We start from the raw sequence: 22520 nt of genomic DNA, 5'->3' as shown, positions 1-22520 counted from the left end.
CTCAGTATTTTTAAGGCATGAATCTCAGGAATTCCTTTATCAATAATTGCTTTTAAAACAAGATGGCGAACTGTTCTACCACTGCTTACTCCCTAAATTTTAAAAATACTGACATGGATGACATACAAAAAAGCCTTTCAAAGCTGTCTGACAACTGGTTTTGTTTACATGTTTCCTAAGCAGCTATATTTGTGGTGTATGAATATACTAAAAGTCTAAATTACATTTATTGGCTATAAGAAAAATATGGGGAAAAGAAAGCTGAATCTATAATGCTCACTGCCACTAAACAGTGGGTCAACAAATCATTTATTGAATACCTATTACATGGCAAGGCATTTTCATATATATTATATTGTTAACAATGAGTTTAAGAAGGGTTACTGTTGAGGGCTTTAAAAAAATCTGTTTTTAATGGTTGGTTTTTTAAAACACACATAAGAAAAATAAAAATAAACTGAAACCCCCACCACTTGCTCCACCTCCAATGTAAGAGCAGGAGCAACAGGAACCCAGGGATAAGATATGGAAACAGATGGACAGCCAGTCAGTATTCCCAGTTTCTCAAGCCATTCCAGCAGAAAAGAAACAAGACAGGCACAAACACCTAGGCAACAGTACAGCAGCTGGGCTTTCAGCATGTCCTTGCTACCGGGTGTAGCACTAATACCAGGGGTCTTAGTTGCTAACTTGGGAAGAGGCTTTCATTTTCATTCACCCAGGCAAATTCCTAAGGGAACTTTCAGGTACTAGGGATGGCAGCTAATGTCATGACAGCTGTTTTTATTTCTCTTGATACTACAATTAATGCATCTTAATCTAATGTTTAAAATGTTTTTCTTGCCCTGTGTTTATGGGAAAGAAACACCAAAAAAGAAACTTTTTTTTCCCCCTTGAAATGTAGTGAACAGCGGGGTAAAGCCTCATGGCATACATTGTCTTCCCAACTTTTATACTCCCTGCCCTCAGTAAAATATAATGCTCATGAGCATGAAGAATGTCTTTGAAATGCAGTCTATGTTGTAGATCATTTTTAAAAAGACATGATTAATCCAGTCTTAAATTCTAAAATTGTCCTAATTATTTATCTTCATACATGTCAATATGGTACTTCAACAATGTTTACAAATAGAATCCTCTTTAATTTTACTCAGTTTATGCATCCAACTCTTAATATCAGGGCTCTTTCTGGGTTCAGCCAGCTAAACAGGAAAGAATTAAATACTGTTCAATAATTTCTGTAAGAAAAATCTAGAACATATTTCCTTTCATATTTTGAATACATTTAAGACCAAAAATCTCACTTCCCCTAGGCAAGATTAAATGACACTTAAGTTTCTGGGTCCAGATGGAAGTGCCACCTGGAAAGCGAGTAGGTTTGCTAATACCATGGCCTGAGCATGACTAGCCCTGCAGGATGCTTTGTGGGTAGCACATGTATCTAGGCTCTGTATGATTCTACGATTGGAGGAACCAGAGTCAGAATTTTTTTTTTGCCATATTGGATTACCATTTTAAGGTTAGTTCCAGGCAACGAGGAAATATATTTTATACTTCATACTATAAAGAAGCCAAGCCCTGGAAAGAAGAAATCACCTATAATGTAATACAAAAATCTCAGAAAAGCAGCTGGGGTTAGAGCAAGAAGCAGGATTATGTCAAATACATACAAAGAGGCTTCGTCCAGGAAGAGAGGCGAGAGGCCCCAGCAGAGCTGGGTAAAGATCAGGAGGGTTAGAAAAAATCAGCTCTTCCTCTTCCTCCAAGGCAGCCAGACTCTTTAACAGGTCCGGAGGAAGCAAAGGGGAGCTCTTGGGGTCCTAGTGACAGAAAGGAGCACAGTGAGATGCAATTAGGTATGACAAAAGCATAATGGAGTAGTAGTAGCGTGGATAAGGCAACTAAAAGGGTGGAGAAGTAATCAGTAGGGAAATAGTTAATGCAAAGAGAAAAGGCTGTGAAATATAAAAGCAAAGTGACATAGGACATGGTTGAGAAAGACTAAGCCAACAGAAAGAAGCAAAGACACAGACAGAGCAGAACATAAAAGATTAATGTAGTTAGTAAAACAAGGCAATGGAGCAAATGATTAGCGTATTTTGTGCTAACAAATAGAAAAACAGGTCTTTTAAAAAAGTTTATAAGCACACCTGCTTCTCATGACTAAAAGGGCAAGAAAAGGGAATTCCACTGTCCTCGATAACTGACTTTTTTCCTCTCAGAAAGCAATTTGTTTAAATGCTCAATAAAATCATTTTTAAACTCAGTGACTTGGCCCAACTAAGAGGAGCTCTTTGTCTCAGAATTCTCGAACATGCTGTATTAGAGATTTCTGTACATTTCTCACCTGAACATCATAGTTAAAATCGGTTATAATTCTTCAGTTCCCCCAATTGAACCATACTATGTAATTCTGAAGAGACCAAGTGCTGTAGTACCAATGGAGCATAGTGATCTTTTATAATATCTATTTCCTACATGTATTTTTTAAGTGTCAACTTGAAAAATATAAATAAATACAGTATCTACTATAGAAATTAAAAAGATAAGCAATCTTAGACCCAGCTTTACAAGAACCTGGTGATCGGAAAGGACACACACCTCAAATGGCATCCTGGGCACAGGATCCTGCTCTGGACGGAAGACTCCTGGTGACCGTTTTCCCCTGCGGTCCATATTTGCTTGCTGTGCCATTACAGCTCTATTATCAGCCATGCTGTAGGAAGAATCCCAGTAGAATTCTGGGACCTTGACTTCTGAGGGATTATGGTTATATGGCTCCATGGGAAAAGGCTTCATTTTTTTCTCTAGAGGCTGCTGCTGCATTACAGGAGGTTGCAATGACGGCTCAAACAGTTTTATGGGGTCTTGGGACTGAAGGTAGTAGGGCTGTTTCACAGGCATGATTTTCCCTAATGGGCCTTGAACCTGAGGAGGATTCCACAGCTGTTTGGAGGCATCTGTCTGTTGATACTAAAAAGACAGATACCTATGACCAAGGTGAAGATAATATGCAATATTACTGAAAATTAATGCTAAAGAATCACAGAATGAACCAGAAACCAAAACTATAACCAAACCAAAACAAACCAAATTCTCTGTATGTGGGTGGGCAGGTAGAAGGGGATATAAAAATCCAAAACCAAAACTCAGCAATGCAGTAGTTTCCTTTACTCTTCATTGTTTTTTTCAATATAGATTTTAGGAAACCAAGTATGGGCACTGAAATCATATTTTACTTTTTCAATTCAATTATTTAAGAAGTTTAATGAATGAATATATATGAGAGACTTTCTGCTTCAAGTGCTATGGGGATAACATGTAAGATTGGTATCACATTCATCATAGCACTTCATTAAGACTATGATTTTCTTTTCATTTTGCAGTTTATATTCAAATAAGAGATAATTATTTAAATAAAATCTTTCCTACAAAGCTCATAATTAGCACTAGCAAAGAATGACAGTGAAGATTATCCTTTATTAATAGAGAAGGAAAATATTTATTTTTCTGACAGAGAATACTTTTGTATTCCCACAATAATAAATCATAAGTCTAAACAAAAAGTATTTTTAAAGTTTAACATTTTTTAATTAGTCAAACATATCATTTTGGCATTTCCCCTTATTCAGGGTGGTCAGCATACGTGACTGCAATGTACCTGTTGGAATCCAGAGTGGTGAGGAGGGCTTTTCCCCAAAGCTGGCACGGCTTTTGTAGGGGATTGCTGCTGCTGAGCAAGAGCTTGAACCTGCAACTGGCTTGTGGACTGTGCTGTTGGCTGAGCTGGTAAAGATGGAAGGGGTTGCTGGGAGGGTGGCTGTGACTGTTGAGGTCCCTGGTTCATTGGCCCTGGTCCAGAGGGCCGTTGCTGGCTGTAAGGAATGTGGGACTGTTTCCCAGCTTGCACCTGGTTTCCTGCTGGAGAGTGAGCTGCAGGCTGAAGAAAGGTTCCTGGGACAGAAACACCAGCTGGGAAGGTGTAACCTGAGCCCATAGAAAATGCCACAGGAGGGGGAATAACATATGTTGGGGGCGGGAACCCTTCAAAACAGAAGAACACAGCTTTAGTTCTAAAGAAAGTTAGCCAAAAAGGGGAAAGTCATTTTTTTTTTTTTTTTGTGGTGGTGGGGGATTTCTAATACATTATAAAAGCAACACATCAACCATGTTGTCAGTCTTTAAGAATTCAAGAATTAAGAATTAAATGCACACTATTTTCTAATTTTCTTCTGTCCACTGAAGTAATAAGCACATTCTAAGTTTTAGATTTTTTTTTCTTACAGTGCTGGTAGTTGAACCGAGGTTCTCACGTATGCTAAGCAGCAACCTATCCCTGAGCCACACCCCCAGCCCATTTGAGTGCTCTAAAGATGGCTTCTCAAGTTTAGTAATAGGAATTCCTTCATGATAACAAACATGCACTTGTATATGAACTACAAAAATAATTTCATAAGTATTAGGGGAAACTGAACTTCTTTCTACTTGATAACATTATTATTCTAAGAGAATAAACTACTCAATGAGTGAACAGAAATCCCCAGACACATATGGAATTAAGTACAACAAATTACAAAATGCATTTACCTGGCCGGCTAGGAAGAGGAGGGAAGGCTCCAGGGTGATGAATGGGGATGAACTGGGAGTTACTTGCTTGACTTGGGGTTTGAGTTACAGGTGTTTTCCTGGCTTCAGACACTGGAGTCTTTCTTAGTTCTGCCTGGGATTTCACCTATGACCAACAGAAGCAAAACTATCAATAAAAACATGGAATTCTAATGTGTCAGAAAAAGTACCTATTCCTAAGAAAGTATGTTGAAGATATTTAAATTCACCTAAGTTAAAAATGAAAAAAAAGGGCTGGGGATGTGGCTCAAGGGATAGCGCGCTCGCCTGGCATGCGTGCGGCCCGGGTTCGATCCTCAGCACCACATACCAACAAAGATGTTGTGTCCGCTGAGAACTAAAAAAAATAAATATTAAAAAAAAAATGAAAAAAAAATTTAAAATTATTTAATTGCCAATAAAATAGATAAGGATTTAGTTTAACTAATGTAGTAATTTTGCTTTCATACAATCACAGAACCTCTAAATATGGAAAGGACTTCAATGCCCATTTGTTTTACAAGTGATATACCTGATGCCAACAGGTTATCAAACTTATCTGTGATCTTAAGCTGCCTACTATGGGGTCTAGGGCTCTTTATGCTGAATTATGAATTAATTAAGATCATCAGTTCTTGGTGACTTTTTTTGGCCCCCAGTTTAATTTCATCTGGACAGGCTTAAGTGTAGTCAGGCACCTACCCTCAACCCTGCAACCTTATCACTCTTTGGAATAAAAAAAGGATATTTTCAGCAGAGCCAGAAAGTATCTATATACTACTCAAGGTTGGGGGGGGGGGAAATATTAGCATTTACGAAAAATTGCGATGAGGCTTTTTTTATGGGTGGATTTCAAATGGAGAAAGGAGATTTATCAATTTGGACCTTACTGGAAGGCCATGAGAATGGATGAAGGACAGGCAGAAAATGCTAGTCTTGATATTCCTAAAATATGAGTCCTTTGGCTTTCTATGTTTTTTTTTTTTTTCTTTTCCCAGGACCTCTTTTTCCATGTCTTTTCTCAGTTTCCACCATGTTCTTCTCTGTTTCTCTTCCTACAATTAATCTGAAAATGAAAATGAAACTATTGTTTTCTTATTTCTCCCTTTCTCAAAAAAGTTCTATTAGGGAAATAAATTGAAGATACTGTTTATTTGTAAGCAGCCTTCAATAATGTAACATTCCTCCTGCAAACACATACATTTGCTGAAATGTGTTAACAAATCACATGGCTACTTAAGTATTTATTCAAAATTAATGGTATTGATAAAATCAGCAAAGAGTAAATACCTTCTGTTAATATGAAATTACCTGTATTTCTTTAGAAAGATATAAAGTAAAAAAAAAACTCTCAGAAATAACTTAGCAGAGTTTTTTTTTTTTTCTTTCTTTTTTCCCCCAACAAGATATTTTGGGTTCTTGTTTTACAAATTCCCGTGAGTCAGGTATTAACCAAAGGACTCATGTTTTAGGAATATTACTAACGGATAGTGCCACTGGCTGGAACAGGTATAAGTTCAAAGATGAGAAGCTTTTTCTTGACATTTTTTCAAAGGTGACTATTGGTTTCTCTCCTGTGTCTCAGCTATTGCTTTGTAATTTGGATAGTGAATCTTAGCAGAAAACAAAAGATCAGACAAACCTTAATAGATCTTAGATCTACAAAAGACCTCAAATCTTTGCTTTAACATTAACAAATGGTAATTATAACCTTATAAATAAAAATATAATCCTGTATGGAAATGAGGGATCTACAACCAGTCAACTCAAATCACTAAGACAGACTTGATAAGAATTTCTTATCAGTTTTTTTTTTTCACTCACATTATAATGCCCAAGAATCAATAAAGTCACCACAGCTTGCCTTTTTTTTGGGGGGGGGGGAGATCGGGGACTGATTGAACCTAGGGTCTTGCACATGCTAAATGCTGAGCTATACCCTTAGCCCTACCATAGCTCTTTACATACCTTACGATGAATTCAAAGAATTCACGTAAACTTCACAACAGCCAATGCTGAAGGCTTTAGGAACAAAATAAGAAATCTTGCCTTTTGTGTGAGCCTGCCTTCCTCTACCTGCTCTGTAGTTCAAATACAGCTTACCTGCACTGCCACATTCTGCTTTCCTGTTTCCTGTAACTTTTCTAAGGTGCATTTCTTGGTTTCAGTTTTCCTCTTGGTGTTGTCCTTCTTTCCATTATTCTTAGTTACAGTTATTCCTTTGCTATAGTCCCTTCTCACCTCTTTGGGAGGAAAACTTCTTCCTTGGTCTCTGTTCACTTCTCGTGGCTTAATGTTCTCTTTGAAGGTGACCATTGGTTTCTCTCCTGTGTCACAGCTGTTGCTTAGATTTCGGCCTGTAGACAGTACTGATTTCAGTCCTGGGCTCCCATCAGCAGCCAGCGACTCTATCACAGGTGTTTCTTGTAGAATGAGGTTCTCTTTGGCTTCACTGGGGTCTTCCAGTATTAATTCTGGAATTTCTGTGATAAATAACAATTTCCCTACCTCATTTTCACACTGAATTAGCCTAAAAAAGTAAAAATAAATCCATATATGAAACTAAAAAACAGTAACTCAACTGTGTATGATTCAATAGTCAATATATTCCTGGCCCTGAATATCAAAGAAACAATAGGATATAACTGTGAATCCAGGTCACATAGAAAATACATTGAAACTCAGATTTTTTATTAGCACACTTAACATCACAATACATTCCACTATCCTTTCAATATTTGCTAATAATTAGTTATAACTACTGACCATGTTTTAAGTACACGACACTAGTCTAAGCCTTTTGGCATAAACTGTAAAGTGGCTATCTATAAGCCCTATTTTTCGGGTGTGAAAACTGACACTCAGAGATGAAGAGTTCACATGAAAGCCACCTAGAAAGTGGCAGAACCAGAAACTGAATTCAAACCTATCTGATTCGAAAACTTGTTTTTCCATTATACCAACTGTCAGATCTGCTTTGTATTTAACTAGTACTAGCACCATCCCAGCTAGTCCTGACAGAAACCAACCAGCATGCCCTCGCCCAAAGAAATCACTGTGAGAACTGAAGCTCAGATTTATACAGATGTTTACAAGCTTGAGCAAAGCTCATGACAAACAACGAAGACACGTCCAGTTCCAGTGTACTGGGGGAACAAATTTTAAAATAAAATGTATACTTATGATTACTTGTCATAATTAGATGTTCTGCTACAAATATTTTTACTTAGTTTATAATTGATAGTATTTATACCAAAGCCTGAAATACATGTGAGAGAGCGGGTATGTATAATTTGATTCAAAGGAGTGTGCTAGAAGGCCAATGGACATACCTTGGCTGATTATCGGCAATCCATTTGCCTATAGCTATCAAGCGTTGCTGTCGTATTCGCCGTTGCTGACCTTCTTTGTCTCCTGTAATACCCTGGTGGCCTTTGGAAAAATCCAAGTTCCTAAAATTCACACAACAAATTATAGAAAATGAAACTCTAAAAATAGTTTCCAGGCAAACAAATTCACCTAATTAAATGCAAAGTATATAAGATGTTTTCCAGACAAGTTAGCTACTTGATGGCACTTGTATGAATTACACTTGCAAAGACTTTAAATACAATAAAGCAGAAAACAAAAATAAGAGCTCATTACATTAATGGAATACTTTTGCTTCTATTTCATTTTCTAGTTAAGAAGCTCAAATAAATCACTTTTCACTAGCATTCTTTTATCCTGTAATAATAAAGTATTTTTTGTTTATTTGTTGTGCTGGGGATGGAACCCAGGGCCTCCTAAGTGCTAGGCAAGTGCTCTACCACAGAGCCAAAACCCAGCCCAGAATAAAGTTTTATCAACACTTACCTTGCCTTCCAAACAATTTGATTAAAATAACCAAGGCAATGCTAAGAGTCTCTGAGGTGCCTATTATAATAAACAGCATTAATCTATCCATTTTTTAAGATGGCCCATTCTAAATTAGAAAAAAGCATAAATATCATGAAGTATACAGATAAGAGAAGGGTTTGTCAACCAGAGAAAGTAATGGTTTTTCAGTTCTCCTCTCACTACACTTTCAAAAAAAAAAAAAAAAAAGTTAGGCAGTAGGGAGGAGTTTGAGGACATCAGCTATGATTCAATCTGATAAATAAATTATGATTCAATCTTATAGTAAAAACTATGCAAAGAATAAGGGAACAAAGTAAAATAAGGATGAGATCCTTCTCAGCAATTCTGGAAGGGTTTCAGAGAAAATGACACTGAGCTGGATGTTAGCAGATGGGATAACTGCTTACCAAGCTAGTAGGGGAAGGGCCGAGAAGAGGAGGGAATGTTCTAGGCACAGCATGAATAAGGTGCACGGAGAAATAAGAATACAGAGCTAACCTAGAATAAAACACAGTGAGTGCATGGAGTGTATAAGTACCAGGGGTAAGGGAAGAAAGCAGGTGAAAATAAATCTGAAAAACTAAGCTAAATAATATTAGAACTTGGGACACCGACCTGAAAGAAATACTGCAGTGACTGAGTTGGGTGAATCTAAGTTTTTAGATTAGTCACGGAACAGCATCAGTTCTACACTTGGAAAAAAAAAAATAATTCTGGAAGCAGTAGGAGCTATAGGAAGAGAACTCTAAGAGGCTTCTTATGCTCCAAGTAAATGGTGATAAAAACCTGAATTATGGGGAAATAAAAGGTGATGAAGCTGACAGGCATTTTGGCCACAGAATTCATAAACTTGGTGAGAAATATTAACAAAAACAAGAGCTTTTCTGATTTCTAGCCTGGTTGACAATTTCTAGCTTGGTCTACACAAGCATAGTTATAAAAATAAAAAAAGAAGATTAATTTTAATGACCAGATAGGAAAATATAAATTCAATTTTGGGCATAATATAGCTTAAAATGTATAAGGGTCATTAGATTTTTAAAAATAAGAATCCAAATTCCAAGAGAACTCAGAAGTAAAACTTTGGGAATTACAAAACAAGATAAAAACTCAAGACAGGGATGGATCTGATCACCAGGGAGAACAACATTTAACATGTGTGGTGCAAAAGAAAGAGTGAAAAAGACTAAAGGTGGGAGCAGAAGAGTAATGCCACAGAGCCCCCCAAGGTTTTGACAAGAAAGGGGATCAATATATTCAATGCTGGAGATTAAAAAAGGATGAAAATTATGCAACAGCCCCAGGAATTTGGTATCTAGGAGGGCACTGACAGTTCTAAGTTGCTGAAGGCTGAGAAATGAATAAAAGTTGAAGATAGGTCAACATGGTTAGCTCATACTAATTTGAAGAGAAAAGATAACAACAGTGAAGATGGGGGTTGTAAATTTATTTATTAATTTATTTATTTAATTAATATTTGAGGCACTGGGGGTAATACCAGGGATGCTATATCCCCAGCTCCTTTTTTTGTTTTTTTTAACTTTGAGACAAGGTCTTGCAAAGTTGCTGAAGCTGGCCTCAAATTTGTGATCCTCCTGACCCAGCATCCTGTGTGTCTGGGATTATAGAGCATGTACCACTGAATCCAGCTTTATTTTATGTAAAAGAATGGAGCATACATAAGTGATACTAGGCTGAAGGGAAGTGCTTGGTTTAAAAAAAAAAAAAAAGAAAGAAAGAAAGAAAGAAAGAAAAAGAAAAATGATATGGAGAGGAGTAAAAGATGAATGAAGGTGCCAGAGGAGGTAGAAAGGGATGGGACCAAGAGACGTAAGATGACTGGGAAAACCAGATTACAAGTAATAACCTTTGGTTTACATCTGTTTCCCTTTTTGACATTTACCCTCTAATTTCAAGAAAAGTTTGAAAGTTCATATCATTCAGTGAAAAAATATTACTTGGAGAAGCAATTTTCTTTTCCATTCCTTTCTTAAACACTCAGTATTGGTATTATACAGGAATTAAAGACATGACATACATGAATCCATTTCACATCAACACACTTCATTATTAGTTTTTGTTATGAAATAAGAACAGAGCAAAGGTTCTACACGCAAACCTAATTCTTTTTAATTATAATACTTCAACCACTAGCAATGCAATAAACCTCCTTCAGCAGCCACCTACCTGAAAGAAGGTCTCAAAGCCAAGAATCCTTGTAACTCAAACTCCTCTGGAAGTGGTGTAGCTAAAGGGAGCAAATTTTTATTTTATTAAAATTTCATTTATTTAGTATTTTAATTAAAATATTATTATTCAAACAATGCTCACTAAATTTTAAGGATAAAATAAAATAAATATGCAAAGAAAGTATCTGTAATGCTCGATTCTGTAATCTTCATAGTAATCTTGATAAAAATAACTTACCCATCAAAATCCCAGAGTATGTTACCTTTGGAGCCTAGCATTCTTCTACTATTCACCTAATAGTCAATGCGCAGGAGGATGGGTATACAGACTTTATTATCAGCATTTCTAAAAATTCTTAGCCTCAGATTTAGTAATCCCAATATTTATATCATTTATCTCCTTTAACTCCAAGTATTGATGAGCAACATTCATATCACCAAGAACTTAAAAAAAAAATACAGATTCTTGGGCCCCCTCTCAACCTACTCAATCATGTTGAATTTGAACAAGATCCAGGGGATTCACTTGCAAGTTAGCCCTGAGGATTACTGATCTAATGGAAGATAATCAGAAAGGAGTCAAGCTATATGTTGCTCAATGCAGTACTACTTATTAAGGGAGAAAATGTTAAAAGTCATAGACACTGAGTAAATAGATTATGGCATATATATATAGGATACAATACCATGAAGTCAGTGAAAATTGTTTTCAAAATGCTTAGTGAAAGAGTCTTAACAATAAAATGTTAATTTTAAAAGCAGGTACACAGCAGTATCTGATATCATACATTACTTTGTTACCTATAAGAAAGAGGCTTGGAGAAAATATACTATCATGTGAATGGTACAAAGTACTTCAGGATAACTATGGGCAGTATGTGTGTGTGTGTGTGTATGTGTGTATTTGCATGTGCCAAATTTTCTGATGAGTAGGTATTAATTTGACAGAGTGATATTCTTAACACCCCTACCCCTTTAAATAGTATGAATGAAGAGGAAAGAAAGATGGAAATAATTTAAATATATTCTTTTACTTTTTGAACTCCTACTCAAATGTGGCTGAGCAAGAATAAGCTGCTTGAGGGGCTGGGGCTATAGGTCAGTGGCAGAGCACTTGGTTAGCATGTGTGAGGAATGTGTTCAATCCTTAGTACCACATGAAAATGAACAAATAAAGCTGGGCACAATGGCACATGCCTTTAATGACAGTGGCTTGGGAGGAGGGGGCAGGAGGATCACAAGTTCAAAGCCAGCCTCAGCAATTTAGTGAGGCGCTAAGCAACTCAGTGAGACCCTGTCTCTAATAAAAATACAAAATAGGACTGGGGATATGGCTCAGTGATCAAGTGCCCCTGAGTTCAATCCCTAGTATGCACCCCCCCCCCACCCCCACACCAATGAACAAATAAAGACATGCTGTCCATATACAACTAAAAAAAAAAAAAAACAAAACAAAAAAACCCCCAAAAGACACTTGAAGAACATCATCTCTACTTTCACCCACTTAATCTGTATAGAGCTCAAAGTCTCTTCTAAAATACTGAATTTAAAGTCAAAGACTTCTCACCAAAAACATATTTTTCTCTGGCCTTAAACGCACCATTAGTGATAGAGAAACTATAGCAAAAATTCATTGTTACCATTAGTACTTGAGAGATCCTCTTCATGCGGATGGAAACTATTTAGAAGAGAAATTAGCCAGGGCCAAATGCTGTAAAGTAAATAAATATTTCAAATTTAATTTTTATACAAGATAATTAGAATACTCATAAACCATGAAAATGATGTCTACAGGAACTAGTCTTAATGTATTTTTCCTTTTCAACATTTCTAGTTTGTATTAATCCCTAAAATATATTTTCAAAGATATCGCTATAAAGATGTACCCAGAAGAGTCAAATTTCCATGACAGAGACATACTACTAAAGATTGTTTTCCAGGTTTCTTATTTAACAAATAGCAAAAATGATATTAGTTTTAAACACTGAAAATTGATGTTTACTGAGAAAATTCTAACCAGAAAAAAAAAAAAAAAGATATTGCGTTTTTATAGACTTTTTTTTTTTTTTTAAACATATATTAGCAGCTGTGGGACCCACTGGCAGAACTTTTAACCTGTGATGGAGAGAGGGCACATCACATTCAAATCACTCTCTTCTAAATGATAAATAATGCCTTCTTCCTTATGATATACACATAAAAAAGTCTACTCTGCTCAATATCATCTCTAAACTCTGGGCCAATATGATAATTGTATAGGAACAAGGCCTATATACAGAAACGGCCATCCCTGTCCATAAACACAAAAACCCTATATGTAAATGATAAAACAGACTTCTTTCACAGTATTACTGATACAATTTATTAAACCAAACAGAAGTTTGAATTCTACATATATAAAACTGTATAGCCTAGGTTTTTTGATTTGTCATAGTTTAATTGAAATTATATTTGATATTGAATAAACAACTTCAAAAGTTTTATAATATCCCAATATTTTGTGAATGTAGCCTAGGTTAAGAAAAAAATTTTATTCGAGACAGTGCCTAGAAATCTATATAACAAATACCTTTGCAAATATTAAAAGGAGATGTATACAACGTGGTGCTATGTTCCCAAACTCCACTAATAATGTCAAAAGTGATGGAGCTAGCTTACAGTTAGGTGAGAGAAAAAAGGAAAGAGAATTATGAAGTAGAGGAATCACAGGGTTTCAAATGAGGCCTTTTCTTAAGTTGTGATCTTCGTCAATGTGATGGGCCACAGATAGCAATTTCAGAGATTTTCCTTAAATTTACCACCAAAACACACAGGGAAGGAACTTCCTATTCACTGCAAAGCCTTCTTGAAGGTATTTACCTCTAATACTCAAAGGTAAATTGAAAGTTTTCATTTGTCACTGTGAAGTCAACAGTTCTGTCAGAATTACTTTGAATACAGATCACAGAGAAAATGGTAAGAGTAAAAATAGCTTTCAATCTTCTGTGATTAAAATAAATACAATTCAAATTGGGTGTCATTATAAAGCAACATCAAATAGTTTTAACATACAGAAAATAATGAAAGAATTAAGAATCCCTTTATAATCCCTTTTCCTGAACAAAAAACTGAGGCACAAGGTATTTGATAAGAAACAAACTGATTGTATGTCAAGTTCATCTTGAAATGTGAAAATTATCTTTTCCTCAGGATGGTAACTGGGAACAGGGAAGGGCAGAGAGAGGCACAAATTCTTAAGACTGTGCCTCACATGAAGAATTCAAATAAATGAGAAGCATACAAAGAGGTTTTTAGTTCAATTTCCAGAGTGTAGGCAGAAAATACAAAGTCTTCCATTGTTTGAATGTTGTGTTGTTTGAATTGTTGTGTTTCAGAAGGCAGTTTTACATATCTATGAATATCAAACAAACAAAGCATACAAGCTACGATGAAATTACAAAACACTTACTACTGTCTTTCATCTACCACTGCCTCCTGAAAGACTCTGGGTCTGAGTCTTAGCCAGTCCATGGAGACCTTGACCGCAGGAAGGGGATAGGCATTGTAGGACTCCTCCTGAGACTCATTCTGCAGAGGACACTTGCACAGGATGCCAAGAAAAGACACTTAAAGAAAAAAATGTATTCACAAAGCATAAGATATTTGAAACTGCATACCAATCTAAATTAAAATGTCATTATGAGTCTCCTCCTCCTATATTCTACTGAATATGCAAGGATTTTCAAGTTTCTTCCTAAAAGGGCATTTTTTTTTTCTATGTTAAAATGTTGTAAAGTTGGTGAGGGGATATCATCAAGTAAAAAGGAAAGAACTTGGGGTCTGGGGCTCCTGATTTAATATTAACAAAAACGGAACACATTTTTGTACATCATTCTGTTTTGCTACACTGATGAAAATGCTTTTGATTTTGCTTTTCCAAGAAGATGATGCCTGTCAAAGTTGAAAGATGTAATACTCACTAAAGAGGGCCAGCAATTGTGTCCAACATAGCTGTTCATCTTGGCTGTAACTATGCTGCTCCGTTTCATTACTAAAGTCACGAAGGTGATGAAGTTGAAATAGGTTAATGACAGTGACATGAACTAACTGCTGAGAGTTGAAAGCTTTTTGGAATAGCAGTCTCTGTAAAAGAGGACAAAAAAATACTGGTATATTATTAAGAAAAGAATTTGAATTAAAGACTGGTAGTCTGCACTTAAGACCACATGGGTAATAGAATTACAGATGAGTAAACTGTTTCACTTTTCATCCCAGTATTTTAATTGGGTCTAACATTTCCCAATCTGAATAATTCTCAAATGAATTAATCCAGAAACTACTGAGTTGTTTGTCAAACAATCTTTTTATCCTAAGACTATACATTTGTAAATATGACTTGAGAAAAAAGTTTTGGGGGGATCTATCCATAACTTTACACAGTTTAATTCATTAGATATTGTTTTATAAAAGATACAAATATATTAAAATACCAATAATTAGAAAGCACATAAAGAAATTTATTTGATCTGATCAACTGCATTACAAAGAAGTTGTTACCCGATACTCTCAGCTGGCGGCCTCAACTTAATTACCCTTCTACTTTGATACCTCAATAGTTTTAGACTATCCCCCAGTAAAATACTTTTCAAAGAGAAGTTCTTAACAAAGTTGATAGTTACCAGAAGCATTACACTGGTTTCACCCTACCTTAACTACAGTCAGCTTCCTTCCCTCCCCAGGGAAAGGTTTTGGAGAGAGCAGCGATCTGCATCTCTAGTCTTATGGTTAGAAATAACAACCTTTACTTACAGCTATATCAGCAGCAATAAAAGAATATACCCAGATTCACAGTTGCCTTTGACTATTCTGAGTTTTTGTTTCTACACAGTTTAAGAATCTGAAATATCCATAGTAATCTCTGCAATTCTAAGCAAAGTCTTTCACATTATTACTGTAGAAAAACACAATCCATTCTATTTTTTCTATCACAACTCTCAGCCCCCTTGCAATCTGCCATCCCATTGTCTTTATCTACAATGCTCATCCCTTCTCTAAAGGCCACAAAGCATTTCTCTTTCTTTCCCCAAAATTTCCTAAAATTCTACCCGTTCTCCAGAATTTTTACACAAAAGTTCTCCTTCAACCTCTAGATCCAATCTTCTAAATAAGCAAACCGTTTACACAGATGACACTGTGAGTTCAGTACCCTGAAGTTTATATGAGGATGATATTAATTATCTACATGTTTTAGAAACACTTTTAGAAATTTAATCCACTATGCTAAAATTTGATTCTAACAAGATTATTCTGTTATTTTAAAGCTGGATCTTGTAGTTTGAAACTTGGATGTCCCCAAAAGCCCATGTGTTGAAGGCTTGGTCCCCAGCCTGTGGTGCTATTGGTGGGTGGAAGAAAATCTAGGAGGTGGGTCCTAGTGGAAGCAAGTCAAATCTCTGGGGGTGTGACCCTAAGGGGACACTGGGACTCCAGCCTCTTCACCTCTTTGTTTCCCAAGAGCCATAAGGTGAGCAGCTTCCTCTCATGCTCCCACCACGATGTGTACTGACTGCTTTGCCACAGGCCCCAAATCAATGAACCAACCAACTATTGGACTAAAAGTTCCAAACTTTCCTCTTTTTCAGTTGATTATCTCAGGTGTTTTGCCACAGTAATAAAAAGCTAACATAATGGGTAAGGTTTCAAATAGACCTGCTAATCCCATGTGTTGGTGATGACACTTTAAAGTATATTTTAGCAACTGGCCATCTACATTCTTACCTACAGAAATATATATATTGAGAAAATATTAGCATTTGAGGTTCTACTAAATGCAAAACTGACTGGGTTCAAACTAGAAAAACTACACAGTGAAGATCATATTAATGCAGCTCTCATAGAATCAGAGCTAGAAGCAATCTCAAGATGTCAACTAGCCCAATGACTTGCCCTTTAATCTGAATTTTATCTAAATCATGCAAGACAGATGACTGTCAATCTGATACCTAAAATCTCCAAAAAAGGAGAATCCACACTCTCCCTCAGTTACCTATAGCTCTCAACTTAAAAATTTTAGTTTTGACTTCAAGAAAGACAAAGGTATATTCTCTTTAAATAATCCTTCATATATATGAATACTTATTAAAAATCTAGTTAGATTTTTTGATCTTTTCCAGGCTAAATAGCCCAGAGCATCATCAAGTTACGTTGTTCCTTTCATATATCCAACCCAACAAATGATATATCATGAGCTAAGATTAAAATAGGCCATTAGGAGAAACAGAGAAAGGAGGGTATCCCAAAAGTTTATTTTAAAACAATTTCTATTAGAATCTGTTATACATATCAAGTACCAACAAAAAAATTATAATCTTTAAAACTACTTCAAATGACTATATCTGGATAATCCACGCCTTTAACTGTCCATGTTCAAAAACATATTAGAATGGGAGACTTTCATACAATCACCGCCACTACCGCCACCGCCACCACCAGGAGGGCATTTCCAAGCAATTATTAAATTCTAAAGATAATAAACACATTAAAATTAATTTTAAGATCACTAAAGACAGAAAAACTTTAAAACAAATGAACTATAGGATTATGTTTGAAGTATCCACATAAATTATAGGAACTGTCAGGTAGTTATAGACAATTCCCCAAGTATATAGAAAGAAAGAAATAATCAAGAAAAATAAAATGTTGAGATTTGTCTTTTGTGCTCTTGATCTCAGTGCCTACAACAGTGACTGATACTTAACAAAACATTTGTTGCATATATTAATTAAAAATAAAAGTTAATACTTAAATTTGACTATCTCTATTTTATGTATTACACTATATTTAAACAAATAATTTCTCAATATAGTAAAAAAAAGGTCATTTTCTTATATAAATAGAACAAAGGTTATTTAATTTTATTTACTTATATAATTAGTAAAATAAGTATTTTTGTTGGTGAAGTTCTCATTACTTTCCTTCAAACTACCAAAACACCTGACAGATTGAAGCACATTAAGAACAATGAGAATGGTTTGTAGAATGGCAATGTCTATAAAATAGGCATTAGAATCATATCTAAGAATGCAAAATCAACTAAAGTAATATTTTCCAAACAAGAATAAAGAGTTAACACTTTTTGCCAAATGGCAGCTACTCAATTAAAACATCGCTACTCTATTTCTTTTGATATTATACTTCAGTTTAAATGACGAAATGTATATGCAAGAATTTCCTATTCTTCCAATTTAATTTTTACCAATACCTTGGTTAAGTTTTGTCATAGAACCAGGAGTCAGTTTTCTCCAAATGTTAGCCTTTCTGATTTAGACAAAAAAATTTCTCTATTTTTGAAATCTAACCTTAAACTGTTCTTCCAATTTCTCTCGAAGAGGGCTCAGCTTCTCCAAGCTCTTACTCAGGTATACATGACCATGGAATTTAATAAAAGCCTTAATGAAGTCAGAAACACCCCATTTGGTTTTCACCTCATCCCGGCTGAAAAGAAAGAAAAACTTTTGTGAATCTTAAGAGTAAAATATAATAAAACCACCTAAAAGAGGTTGGGCTTGCAAGAACAAGTTATTTGAGCACCTGATGCGTGAGGCAAGAGTTGCACATTTAATTAACTTTTCAACTTCAGATAAGTATTTGGTTGGGAACAAATCAGACACTGGGTAAAACTCAGTGATTGTACACATACTATTATGAAGCATCTATAGGTTTAGGAATGAAAGAAGAGAAGCACAGGTCACTGACTATTATTTCCTGTATGCCTCTCATGGGGCGGGGGGTTTCAACCCTACCTTTCCAGTGCTTTAGAAAGTGCTTTTTGTAGATTCGTGGAGGCAGCTGGGAAAGGGAACTTCACAGCAATGCTTCTGCAGTAGTAGAAAATTGTGGTCAGATGGTCTCCTTTGGAAGAAGCTAAGATAGCCAACTGATTGTAAGGCTGACCTAAAGGAGAAAAGTTCAGATTCTAAAATAACCCAAGAACCACAGTCTTGCTATCAGAATACAAATGTTCAGTTTTTAAATCCTTAAATTAATAATGGTAAGTATTCTATAAGACAAATCTCATGACTAATTACAAATGAACATAATGTGAAACAGCATACTTTAACAATGATATGTACTATCATGTATACGTTTAAAAGTCATATATTTAGGGTGGAGAGCACGAAAAGCATTTTTCTTTTTTTTTTTTAATATTTTTTAATTGTTGATGGACTCTTATTTTCACTTATTTGTATGTAGTGCGGAGAATCGAACCTAGTGCCTCAAGTATGCTAGGCAAGTGTGCTACGCTAAGCTACAACCCCAACCCATGATAAGCATTTCAAATAAGGGTTCACAAAGGGCTAGCTAGTAAGTATTTTTTTGCTCTGCAGGCCAAAGGGTCTCTATCAAAATCACTCAGTGAGACAGCCAAAGATAATACGAAATGAATGGTATGGCCAGACTACCAACCCTACTTTAGATTCTTCTAGAATTAAAAGGAATTTCATCCTGGCTTAACACCAATGATTTAAATCATTAAGTATATGATGCAATTTCTTTAATTCAAGAATCACTGCTAGGGCTAGAGTTACAGGTCAGTGGCAGAGCACTTGCCCAGTATGTGTGAAGCACTAGCATCCTCAGCATCACATAAAAATAAACCCATTAAATAAATACAGAATCATTGCTAATGACTATTTTGGGACCACCAAAAGACTAAAGTACTCGTTTTTAGATAACTGATCATTTCCAAAGGGGGAAATGGTAGTATTAAAGAGAACTATTCCACAAGCAATTGAGGAAGCTACAGATATAGAAACAATATTAGATTACATTAATTAATTCTGTTATTTTATTAACAAAAGTAATCTTATTTGAAACTTTTTTATCTCACTTATATGGAATGTACACTTTAAAAGGCAATTACAAAACTCAATATCAAACTCAACATCTATTGCTTTTATAAAACTTGAAAGATGAGCCTTTAGTTATCCGTTATAGTGCTATAAAGAACAAAGTGTCACGGCCAACCTCCAGTTGACAGACCCACTCACCATTGGAGGGGACAAGCTGAGCTGCATGCCTATAGTAGGACTCTGCCTGGCTGGTCTGGTTTCTATATCGAGCTAAGAATAAGAGAAAGAGAATTTAGTTAAACGCGCGCGCGCACACACACACACACGCGCGCACACCCACACACACACACACCACCAGGAGGGCATTTCCAAGCAGTTAGCATTTTAAATTATCTAAAGATAATAAAGGCATTAGAATTAGTTTTAAGATCACTTTACAGACAGAAAAACTTTAAAACAAATGAACTATAGGATTATGTGTGAAGTGTCCATCCGCCTTCCCTATTTGGGACAGTCAGCATGTAACCAATTTTAAAGCTTACCTAGCCCCCATTTTCAGGTCCTCCAGTGTCATGCATCACCAGCTCCCACTATGGACTATGCTGGTGACCTGGAGCCGGCCCACAAGAAGGGGTGACTTATATGGCACTTAAAAACAAAACAAAACAAAACAAAACAAAAAAAAACCACTATACAATATGATCTGAGAATTATGTAGTTCTTCAATATCTTATAAAGTGATATTTGAAAAATGCCTTATAATCTACTGCAATATTAAGTATGTGTGTGCAAAGAATACACTGAAAGCAAAAACAACTCAAACATACTATCCCTGAATCTCCTTGAAGAACTCAACTGCTTATTTTGATGTAACTCCTCTAATGGAGTCACTGATTTAAGACATTAAGAAACCTAATATCTGTACACAAAAAAAAAAAAAAAAAAAGTTTTCCATTTCTTATTATTTTGAGGACAACAAGCAAAACATAATCCTATAGTTAATTTGTTTTATAACCTTTTAAGGTCACCTTAAAGAAATAACAAGAATAAGTAAGTAGTATAATACTCTCAGATAAAATACATGTAATGGAAATACACATTTATCTTTTAAAAAGGAAGCAAAGTTAAAAATGAGCTTTTAACGCACTAGTAAGAAGGAAAATAAGGGAATTTAACTTTAGAAGAAATAACTTACAAATTATTTATTCCAAAAGAGTACAGACTTTCAATTTAGAAAATATGTATCACTTTGAAAAATTTTGTTCTGATTACATTTTTGCTGCTTATTATTTTTCTACCCTCATAAAGTGTAAATAAAATTTAAATCTTAATATAAAAATTATTTTCAAGATTATCTGACAATCCTAAAACCCTGAGAAATTCTAAGTTCCTAAAAATACATTTCATAATTTCCTCTTATGATAATCTAAATTATATGCACATACTTACGGTCTAAAGGAAAAGTTTTTTCCTATGACTACTCCAAAAAAAGAAAGGAATGAATATATTATGAATTTCTTTTTTTTTTCCTTCTCTGTTTTTTTTTTAATTTTTTTTAAAGAGAATAAGAGAGAGAGAGAGAGAGAGAGAGAGAGAGAGAGAATTTTCAATATTTATTTTTTAGTTTTTGGTGGACACAACATCTTTGTTTGTATGTGGTACTGAGGATTGAACCTGGGCCTCACGCATGCCAGGCGAGCGCGCTACCGCTTGAGCCACATCCCCAGCCCTATGAATTTCTTTACACCAAAGGCTCACCAATGTCTCCAAGGTGGACGAGGCAGTGCTGGCAGATATAGGAACAGGAGCTAGACTGTGGCTTCACTATGGCGCTGGTATGCGTCTGTTTATTGCTGATAATTCCCAACTGGGAAGACTTCACACGGCATGGTAAATCTACATTAAACACTGTACACAGTTCTTGTAATAACTGAAAGAAAAACATAAGCAAAATTTAGTAGAAATTTGGAAAGCAGTATGGAGATTCCTTGGAAAGCTGGGAATGGAACCACCATTTGACCCAGCTATTCCCCTTCTTGGACTATTCCCTAAAGACCTTAAAAGAGCGTACTATAGGGATACTACTACATAGATGTTCATAGCAGCACAATTCACAATAGCTAGACTGTGGAACCAACCTAGATGCCCTTCAATAGATGAATGTATAAAAAAAAAATGTGGCATTTATACACAATGGAGTATTACTCTGCACTAAAAAATGACAAAATCATGGCATTTTCAGGGAAATGGATGGCACTAGAGCAGATTATGCTAAGTGAAGCTAGCCAATCCCTAAAAAACAAATGTCAAATGTCTTCTTTGATATAAAGAGAACAACTAAGAACAGAGCAGGGAGGAAGAGAAGAAAATTAACATTAAACAGGGACGAGAGGTAGGAGGGAAAGGGAGAGAGAAGGGAAACTGCATGGAAATGGAAGGAGACCCTCATTGTTATACAAAACATATAAGAGGAAGTGAGGGGAAAGGGAAAAAAAAACAAGGGGGAGAAATGAATTACAGTAGATGGGTAGAGAGAGAAGATGGGAGGGGAGGAGGGGAAGGGGGATAGTAGAGGATAGGAAAGGTAGCAGAATACAATAGACACTAGTATGGCAGTATGTAAAAAAGTGGATGTGTAACCGATGTGATTCTGCAATCTGTATACGGGGTTAAAATGGGAGTTCATAACCCACTTGAATCAAATGTATCAAATATGTCAAGAACTATGTAATGTTTTGAAAACTAATAATAAAAATTTTTAAAAAAGAAGTGTTTTAGCAGTAAAGTCTATGTATATTTATTAACACATACTGCTAAGACCTGAGGCGAGAACTATATGAAAATTATATGGTAATCTCTGATAGGATAACTAATATCATTTATTATAAATCATCTTTTGGATTCTCAAATATTACAACATTCTAGGATGTGCATTTATGAGGAACAGAAGCTCTTAAAAAAAAAACTGTACCAAAGCAAAGTAAGAAATTCCATAAAGTCATATATTTACTTCTCT

General features: G+C 35.5%; 1 protein-coding gene across 9 annotated transcripts in view; it reads right to left on the bottom strand.

The window, feature by feature from the left end:
• Positions 1-22520, bottom strand: part of Smg7 (SMG7 nonsense mediated mRNA decay factor) — a 78144-nt gene that overhangs the window by 4414 nt on the left and 51210 nt on the right. For 4 of the 9 annotated variants that reach the window (XM_040276659.2, XM_040276656.2, XM_078022464.1 and 1 more), the window contains 14 exons: positions 21263-21434; positions 19703-19774; positions 18455-18605; positions 18011-18146; positions 14633-14795; positions 14122-14278; positions 12314-12384; positions 10672-10732; positions 7938-8057; positions 6709-7135; positions 4588-4732; positions 3662-4044; positions 2602-2973; positions 1671-1820 (listed from right to left, as the gene is read on the bottom strand). In XM_040276659.2, coding sequence (XP_040132593.1) covers positions 1671-1820; positions 2602-2973; positions 3662-4044; positions 4588-4732; positions 6709-7135; positions 7938-8057; positions 10672-10732; positions 12314-12384; positions 14122-14278; positions 14633-14795; positions 18011-18146; positions 18455-18605; positions 19703-19774; positions 21263-21434 — 2580 coding nt within the window. The remainder of the gene's footprint in view (positions 1-1670; positions 1821-2601; positions 2974-3661; positions 4045-4587; positions 4733-6708; positions 7136-7937; positions 8058-10671; positions 10733-12313; positions 12385-14121; positions 14279-14632; positions 14796-18010; positions 18147-18454; positions 18606-19702; positions 19775-21262; positions 21435-22520) is intronic. The other 5 variants (XM_013356179.4, XM_021722569.3, XM_021722570.3 and 2 more) reach the window with 5 other exon arrangements.

Source organism: Ictidomys tridecemlineatus, chromosome 10 (genome assembly GCF_052094955.1).
Source record: "Ictidomys tridecemlineatus isolate mIctTri1 chromosome 10, mIctTri1.hap1, whole genome shotgun sequence".
NCBI classification, from domain to species: Eukaryota; Metazoa; Chordata; class Mammalia; order Rodentia; family Sciuridae; genus Ictidomys; species Ictidomys tridecemlineatus.
This window is presented reverse-complemented; position numbering and strand designations above follow the sequence as displayed.